General features: G+C 36.8%; 1 protein-coding gene across 1 annotated transcript in view; it reads right to left on the bottom strand.

The window, feature by feature from the left end:
* Positions 1 to 9,476, bottom strand: part of LOC107554619 (centrosomal protein of 89 kDa-like) — a 67,813-nt gene that overhangs the window by 47,516 nt on the left and 10,821 nt on the right. The window contains exons 6-8 of the mRNA XM_016237184.1: positions 8,144 to 8,178; positions 4,827 to 4,884; positions 879 to 989 (exon numbers count right to left, since the gene is read on the bottom strand). Coding sequence (XP_016092670.1) covers positions 879 to 989; positions 4,827 to 4,884; positions 8,144 to 8,178 — 204 coding nt within the window. The remainder of the gene's footprint in view (positions 1 to 878; positions 990 to 4,826; positions 4,885 to 8,143; positions 8,179 to 9,476) is intronic.

Here is a 9,476-nt window from a genome sequence, read left to right as displayed (position 1 = left end):
GACAGCCCCACAACATTACTGCTCTAGAGGAGATCTGGATGGAGGAATGGGCCAAAATACCAGCAACAGTGTGTGACAACCTTGTGAAGACTTACAGAAAACGTTTGACCTCTGTCATTGCCACCAAAGGGTATATAACAAAGTATTGAGATGAAATTTTGTTATTGACCAAATACTTATTTTCCACCATAATTTGCAAATAAATTCTTTAAAAATCCTACAATGTGATTTTCTGGATTTTTTTTTTCTCATTTTGTCTCTCATAGTTGAGGTATACCTATGATGAAAATTACAGGCCTCTCTCATCTTTTTAAGTGGGAGAACTTGCACAATTGGTGGCTGACTAAATACTTTTTTGCCCCACTGTAATTATTTATTGAACAACGAAATTAAGCAATTATCCACTCTGGGCCATGCGTTACAGTGACCTTTTTGGGTTAACAGTATAAAAATACAAGTATAAAAATGTATACAGTTTCACAGTTCCTGCTTTCAATATTCTTAATAATATAATATTATATATATATATATATATATTGCGAGTTTTGATGTGTTTGTGAAAACATTTACTGTATGTAAAATATCTTAATAAATACTGATCTTCAGTTGTGCCCATTGTGTAGAAGAACATTTTAGATAAAAGTAGTGTTGTAAAGTGCTTATCAAGTGTAAGTCATGCAAGTGTAAGTCATGCAAATATGTCTTAAGTGAGATCATAAAGATGCCTGTACAGGCAAAACAGCTTAAAAATCGTCCATGTTCTACGAGACTGTAATTTTTACCATGATTAAGGAGATTTTAGCTCCAAAATGATTAAATAGAAAGACAAAAGAGCTGGAAAGGTCAGATGTCAAAGAATAGAGTTCATGCCCCCTCACCCCGACTGCTGTCTCTCTCTTTTCCTCTCACTGGAGTCTCCTTCATTCGTGCGGTCTTCCTTTTCGAAGTATTCACTGATCTGTGAGACTGAGAGCTCCAGACATCAAGCTCTGACAAAAACAATATGAAAAAACATTTATAAAACTTGGAGGTAAGGGATGTAGTAAAGGAGTGATACATTGAATGGGCAAATAAATGAGTAATTGTACAACAGAATAAGTGAGACTGATAATTAAGTGAGTGAGTAAATGAGCTGTTAATGAAGGAAGTCCATCATCTTAATTAAAAATAAATTCTATATACCATTCAAAAGTTTGGTGAGATTTTTAAAAATGTTTTTGAAAGACGTATCTTATTCTCACCAGGGTGCATTTATTTGATCAAGAACACAGTAAAAACAGTAAGACTGAAATATTATTACAATTTAAAATAAATGTTTTCTATTTTAATAGATTTTAAAATGTCATTTATTCATTATTGATGGCAAATCAATTTTAAGCAGACATTACAATAGTTCTGTCCAGGAGCTGGGGATGGAGGAGGGTAATTTGCTCCGGAGCAGGCTGAAAAGCTGCTGAATAATACTGAATATAGCTAAAATAGGAATGCCGCGATAGGTGTCGTATTCCTATAGGTAGATGTGATCAGCTGAGAATCAGCTGATGCAAGCTTGACTCACGTGACCTGCCAGAACTAACGCTAAAGCTTAATTTGTTTAGTGTCACATGATCCTTCAAAAATCAAATCAGCATATTAGAATGGTCCTCAAGAAACATTTCTTATTATTATCCATGTTGTTAATTGTGCTGCTTAATAATTTGATGCATGATACATTTTTTTCAGGATTCTTTGATGAGCAGAAAGTTATAAACAGCATAAGTATAAAAAGCATTTATTTGAAATAGAAATCTTTTGTAAATATTATGTCTTTACGATCATTTTGATCAGTTCATCCTTACTAAATAATAGTATTAATTTCTTTCTTTTTTTTTACTTTTGAATGAGTGTAAATTTTTTATCTCTTTTGTCAAGGAAAGCTCATGCATATTCTTATATTTACTGAACACAGATGTGATGAATGTCTTGTTATAATGTCTTGCTCAAAGCAGTCTTAGCCAACAACCTTCAAGAATACAGTGTTCTTCTTCTATTATTTGCCAATGTCTATAAACCTTCCTATACACTAACAGTAAACTGTTGTGGTGTAGTTTATTTCTGAACTCTCCTGCTGCTCCACTTCAAGTCCTTGGAAATCAGAAAACCACCACAAAATGCATGGATCAGAGAAGAGGTGGAAAAAACATGATGCGCATATCATTCCACAATTAACACATGTAGATCCATCCCACACAAATCATTCTCCATCCCTCCGCTACCACTGTTCACCCTCTTCCATCCTCTCTTAATTCATAACCTACTTTGAATGACCTACGGATGCTGACTACTTTGTCAATCACAAGATCACTTTCTCTTGAAGCTAACTTGTTAGCTAACCTTTTCCCAGACCGCTCCTCCATTATTTAAAGAATTCATTCAGACATGAAAAACTCGCCCTCATGTAGCTCTAAACCCCTATTTCGTTCACTGACCACAAAAGGAGACATTTGGAAAAATGTACAGGTAATTTTATGCATGCAATTTTTAATTAACAGGGTCTAATGCATTCAAGGATGAAGCTTAAAATAGGATACAAAAGCACCCTAAAATATAATAAAAGTGGTTCATTTAGGTTTGGGTGCTGTTTTCCAAGTCTTCTGAAGTGGCACGATAACGCGGATTGACGATCAGAACAACATTTAAGTCGTTATTCACTAAAAATTCACTCTAGCTCTTCTTGGCACATTAATTAGAGAAGTTGTGATAATCAGTAAATTATTGTGTTGTGACAGAGCTTTTCAGTAATTTGCTTGACCTGGTTCACAGAACTGATCTGAACTGAAAGGATTCATTCACAAATCAGACTGATCCAGTTCACTCACTGATCCAATTGAAATTCCATGAAAAAAATTACATTCTTTTGCAGTTACATGAAGTAAAGTCATAAGGATTGGGAAAGACATGAGGGGACTTGAGTAAATGACAACATAATTTTTATTTCTTCACTGAACAGTGACTCTATCCTGTACAATATTACAATCTCACTGAAGGTGGGAATTATAAGGCAGACTGCAGTAAATACAATGTTACATCATGTAAAACATCCTTACTGAAGACATTTTGCTTGACTCTCACAAAGCCTAAAATTGGATATGGAGCTGAAAAGCCCACATTGTGACTCCTAGTGGTGCTGTATCATCCTTGCTTCTAATCTACATTTAATTCTCCTTGATCTGTCTGTGCCTTTGGTCTCTAACATTACAAACACAGACAAGATTTTCTCTGTGCTTCTAACATTTCAACCCTAGATCAGACCTCAAGGTCATCCTCATTTCCTCCTCCAGCAAAGTTCTTCCTTCACTGGAAGTCTCTGTTACTGTTAAGGGTGCCGTTGTCTGCTGGTGCATAAAAAGCTTGGCAATTGTCCATTGATCACTTTGCAGCAAGTGCCCAGACCTGCTGTTTCATGCTCTATTTCAGAGGGTAAATCCATCCTTCCTGCAATCCTCTTCCACTATAGGCTAAACTAATGCTGGTCTGCTTGCATCTGCCACTTGACCTCTTGAGTGCAACTAAACACTAATTCCACTATATCAATATAATGAAACATGAAATTAGTTAGTAATTTCATTTAAAAGCCACAATATATGAAAAAAAATGCTTTGTGAAAATAATGAATAGTAACATGAACAGTAACATTAACTCAAGTCATGCTCTTTCTTCTTTTTAGGACCAAAAAAAAAAAACCTGAGAAAAAAAAAAAAGTCCTGCTCACACTCGTCCATAGAATGGCAGTGAGTAGCAACCAGATTCAAACTTAATCCCAAGACCCCCTGCTCCTTGTGCCATATATTCCAAGTTCTTTAAATAATAAATTACATTTTGGTTGGTTTTTCACCAATCCCTACTGATATCCCTAATCCCTAAAAATATACAGGGGCTAACTGTGAGTGTTATTGGCACCACAAAACTTGTTCCACGTTGGTCAACTGTACTTGTTTAAAAACTTTTTTTCTTTGAGTAAATTATATTTAGAGTTAGAACATCATAAGTCAAAGCATGAACAAATCAAATGCCAACATGACACATGTAGCATGTCTGGTAAAGTGTGCACACTACGCACCTTCAGAATGTTCATCATTTGCATTGTAGCCTATATTCTTTTTGTTTTTGGGGCCAAAAGTTAATGTGTTTCATGGCTAACAATCCTGTTGCCAACACAGCACACAGCATACTTGCATTTAAATCTCAACAACAATTTCCTCTTTAACAAATTCTTTAGGAGTACGTTTAAAAACTCTTTACCGTCACCACTATATTAACAACAAAAAGAAACAAAATTACTGCAGTGGAGGAAGAGGAGAAGCAGGGAATATATCAAGAAAAATGTCACGGTAATTCCAGTCCCTGTCCTCATAGTCATTATAGTTATAGTCTCATCTCCCTCATATTTCATTGCTGACAACAATAAGCTTGTGAGAGGAGCTGAATAAGAAGACGTTTGTTAAATTGGCAGAGGCTTTATTCAGTTTTTTTTTCCTTCAGGAAACTTCAACGAGCCTCTCACAAATGTATCACACAGTAACCACTTCATTTGTCTCCAGTCTGTTGAAAGCTGTGCCTGAATAAATTGGACATCAATTAGGTGTTCACAATGTCCTTAATTTTCTCTCAGTCAAAATGAAACAGAAATTATGCTTTTCTTTCAAATCCTTGAGGATTCTTAAAAAGGGGCACATTTCACATTGACTGACAAAAAGATTCTGAAATTAGCACAGTTGACATTGCACATGATTTGCTGTGGAGTTCAGCTGTTGTGATGGACAATGTATGGCAGACAGGGGAAGTACCTGGAGATGTCATGCTCCCAGGAGAGCCTGATCCTGGTTGTCGTAGCAATGATGGCTGCTATGGAGACAGAGAGAAGTTAACTGATTAAAGGGTTCTTACTGCAGAATATCATAGACCACAGACTGAAGGCAGACTGCATTACTAAGTATATCTAACAGTGAAAAGTGCACTGGGCTTGGTCATTAGAGGCAGTTCATCTCTACTAATGAGCAATTTTCCTCATTAAGAGATGAGATTACAGATCCTCTGGTAAAGGTCTTAAAGCACCTACAGGAATGGTAGCATTCGGTTCTGACAACATGGAAATATGAGACGGCAAAGGGCTGGTCAGTGTTCATGTGCATACGTGTGTCTGCATATTAATCAAGAACAGGTTCACATGGTCTAATTGGGCAGGTGTCTGTGTGTGTGTGTGTGTGTGTGTGTGAATGTATAGATGTATTAGCTGTCATATCAGAGAGCCACTTACTGAATAATGAATCAGAATGGTTGAGATAGTCTCTTGTGTCAGAAATAGCTGAATAGCTGTGTCAGAAATAGCTCTCTCTTGTTGCCACCTAGTCTAAACACCTTCCCACGCTCTCTCATCCTGTCTGATTTTCATTCATACTCCTTTATGGGATTAAGGATTAGTTCACTTCCAGAATAAAAGTGAAATTTACTCACCCTCATGTCATCCAAGATGTTCATGTCTTTCTGTCTTCAGTCGCAAAGAAATTAAGGTTTTTGAGGAAAACATTCCAGGATTTTTCTCCATATAAGTGAAGCGACGTGTGGCCAAGTATTGTGACTCATACTCAGAATTTGTGCTCTGCATTTAACCCATCCAAGTGCACACACACAGTAGTGAACACACACACACTGTGAACACACACCCGGAGCAGTGGGCAGCCATATTGCTGCGGCGCCCGAGGAGCAGTTGGGGGTTCGGTTCCTTGCTCAAGGGTCTCACCTCAGTCGTGGTATTGAGGGTGGAAGAGAGCACTGGTTATTCACTCACCCCACCGACAATTCCTGCTGGACCTGAGACTCGAACCCGCAACCTTTGGGTTACAAGTCCCACTCTCTAACTATTAGGATCTGGATCGGTCTCTAGCGACTTATAGTGGACTTCAATGGTGGCCAATGGGCTGAAGGTCCAAATTGCAGTTTCAGTGCAACTTCAAAGGGCTCTACACAATCCCAGCCGAGGAATAATAGTCTTATCTAGGGAAACGATCTGTCATTTTCTAAAAAAATAAAAATAAAATTATATACTTTTTAACCACAAATGCACATCTTGCACTAGCTCTGCGATGCACGTCCGTGACTTCACGCATGATGTAATTACATTGGAAAGGTCACGCGTGGTTCGTTCTTCGCCTCTGTATTCTGGTTCATAAAGGTAGGGTAGTGCGAAAAACTCCATCTCATTTTCTCCTCCAACTTCAAAATCGTCCGACTTCGTGGTTTTATCTTTTTTTGTAAAGGGCATTTGCATTTCTTTGCACGTTTGCTTTGTAAACACTGGGTCGGTACTTCCGCCTACGTCACACTAGGCTTGCCGCGATAGACGGTACTGATGGTGATACCGGTGTTAAAGGGGTCATATGATGCTTTTTTAAAGGTCATTATTTTGTGTATTTGGTGTAACAGAATATGTTGACATGCTGGTTATATATTATACATGTTTACTTATTTCCAGTTTTGCATACCTATTAAACTTTATGTAAGTTATTTGTTATTTTACATTAAGCATAGCTTGCCCTATAGCATGGTGTATTTTTATTTGTTTTGTTAATAAAAGTTCTATGTTTTATATATACGCTAAAGTGAGTTTGACGTTGTATTTTGTTGTTGCATTCAAGCAATTGACCGCTAATTCAAAAGTGAAAGTAAAATGCGCACGGCGTTTTTAAGCTATTTAAAAGTGAAGGAAAGTGAGGAAAAGAGGGAAAATTCAAACGAACTAAAAACGAACAATTGCTTTACTCCGAATTGCCGCTATTTGAAAGTTAAAATAAAATGCGCACACCGCTTTTATAAGCTATTTAAAAGCCGAAGGAAATCGAGGAAAATAGGGAACGCCCTGCCCCCGCGGTGATACCGGTATTGTCACACATCGATTAACCGGTGGGAAAATTTCCTCACCGTCACAACCCTACGGATTGTGACCTTTCCAACGTGACTACGCAATGCGTTAAGTTGAGCTAGTGCAAGACGAGCATTTGTGGTTAAAAAGTATATAAATTTTTTTTAGAAAATGACAGATCATTACGCTAGATAAAACCCCTATTCCTAGGCCGGGATCGTGTAGAGCCCTTTGAAGCTGCATTGAAACTGCAATTTGGACCTTCAACCCATTGGCCACCATTGAAGTCCACTATATGGAGAAAAATCCTGAAATGTTTTCCTCAAAAACCTTAATTTCTTTGCAACTGAAGAAAGAAAGACATGAACATCTTGGATGACATGGGGATGAGTAAATTTTCAGGACATTTTTATTCTGGTCTTCTTATTCTTCTTATTTCTTATTCTGGTATTCTGGTCTTATTCAAATAGCGAGCTATCTAGAAACCGGCTGCAAATTGAAACAACTTGCTGGATGACACAGTTTCAGACTCAGACCCCCCACAACGACCTGGCTGCATGTTTTCTTTCCAGCTTTTTCTGAGCTGGCAGACACGCCAGAAACCTAATTAAATGCAAAAAAAAAAAAAAGCTAAAAAAGTGACCATTTCATACAATGTCCACTTTAAATCCTAACCGATCATGAAATCTGGTTGCAGCACGCACATAAGGAGAATATTAACAGATTTTCCTTTCTCAAATCTTGAACATGCACACATTACAAGATTTGAAAATCGTAGTGCCTCACACACTACAAGATATTATTAAAATTATCATGCCAGAGGGAGCACCTCGTGTGATCTCACACAGCAGATCGTCATTGACGTTCAGCTAATGTTTAGATATACATGTGCTAGATTATACATGTGTGCAAGATTTTTTCTCAGATTGTCGGGAGGGGTAAATCGGGGATAAGTCAGCCTAAAACTCCTGTAGTGTGAGCCCGGTCTGTACTGATAACAACCTCTGTCTTGGTCTTTTTAAAGTTGCCCTTAACCTCACCCTTTTATACCGTGGTAATTTTCCCCTGTCTTTAGAGAATTTGTTGAGCCCTGGGGCTTCATGACATTTAGTCCAGAGTCAGATCAATCCACAACATAATTAACATTCCTAGCAGCGTTAAAACATTAGCTTTGAACCTGAATTAACAATCAAAATAATGACTTCAGCTTCTCATTAAAACTGAAGTGAAGAGAGGTTCTCTTACCATTTTAGCTGCTCCTTCCTGTACCACAATTTCCTCTGAAATACAAAATTGTATTAATTATAGCCATGAAGCTGCAAAATTACCAGGGCTCTAATATGGGATAAATTTTACACCAAAAGTATTGCAGTCATGGATAAAAAAATAATAAGACTGCAACCAAAATTTAAAAACCAAGAAAAAAATATATTGCACAAAATTTTAAACTGAAAGCAAAATTTTCAAAATAGCAAACAATGGTCACGGATCGAAAAATAATAAGCGTAAATCAAAAATGTAATAATGAAATTTTAAAAAGCAATACGCATGAATCAAAACTTTAAACACATTTAAAATCATATTGCACAAAACTGCAATATTAATGCAAAATTATCTGATTTGCACTCTAAATCCTATTTTCCTTGGTTATATTTCTCTGTTTGTGCTCTCAGACATTTTCTGCTCATATTTAAATTTTTTTAATGCTTATGCAGTTTTTCACTTAGCTCTTGTTTCCATGTTCTATGTTGCAGTTAGAGTATCGTGTAAATCAGGGCGGGCTTACGCATCGTCATTGGTCCACTAGTTCTAGATTGACAGCTCCTCTAGCCAATCAGTCGAATCAGTTAATCTGTGACCATTGTTTGCTATTCTGAAAACTTTGCTTTCATTTTTAAATTTTGTGCAATATATTTTTTCTTGCGTTTTTAAATTTTGATTTCACACGTATTTTTTTTTTATCCTTGACTGCAATACTTGCAATACTTGGCTGAAAACGGATCCCCTTTTATTCAGCAAAGATGTATCTAATTGATCAAAAGCAACAGTAATGACTTTTAAATTGTTACAAAATATTTATGCTTTGAATAAACATTCTTATTTTTTAAACTTTTTATTCATCAAGGACTCCTGAAAAAATTATTATGGATTCATCACGGCATCAAATCAGCATATTAGATTGATTTTATAACATATTTAACATTTTTATCATATCATATGACACTGAAGACTGTAGTAATGGCTGCTGAAAATTTAGCTTTGCCAGCACAAGAATAAACTACATTTTAAAGGGGTCATATGATGCGATTTCAAGGTTTCCTTTCTCTTTGGAGTGTTACAAGCTGTTCGTGAATAGATAAGATCCCTAAAGTTGCAAAGACTAAAGTCTCAAACCCAAAGAGATATTCTTTATAAAAATTAAGACTGGTCCACACCCTCCTAAAACGGCTCGTTTAAACACGCCCCCAAATGTCTACGCCACAATGTGGGAAGATTTGCATAACACTGCCCAAATGTTCACGCAAAGAAAGAACGGTGTAACTTTGATTCTCGCTGTAGTATTGTTGTTGTCGCCACC

This window comes from Sinocyclocheilus grahami, unplaced genomic scaffold (genome assembly GCF_001515645.1).
Source record: "Sinocyclocheilus grahami isolate Dianchi unplaced genomic scaffold, SAMN03320097.WGS_v1.1 scaffold508.1, whole genome shotgun sequence".
NCBI lineage: Eukaryota > Metazoa > Chordata > Actinopteri > Cypriniformes > Cyprinidae > Sinocyclocheilus > Sinocyclocheilus grahami.
This window is presented reverse-complemented; position numbering and strand designations above follow the sequence as displayed.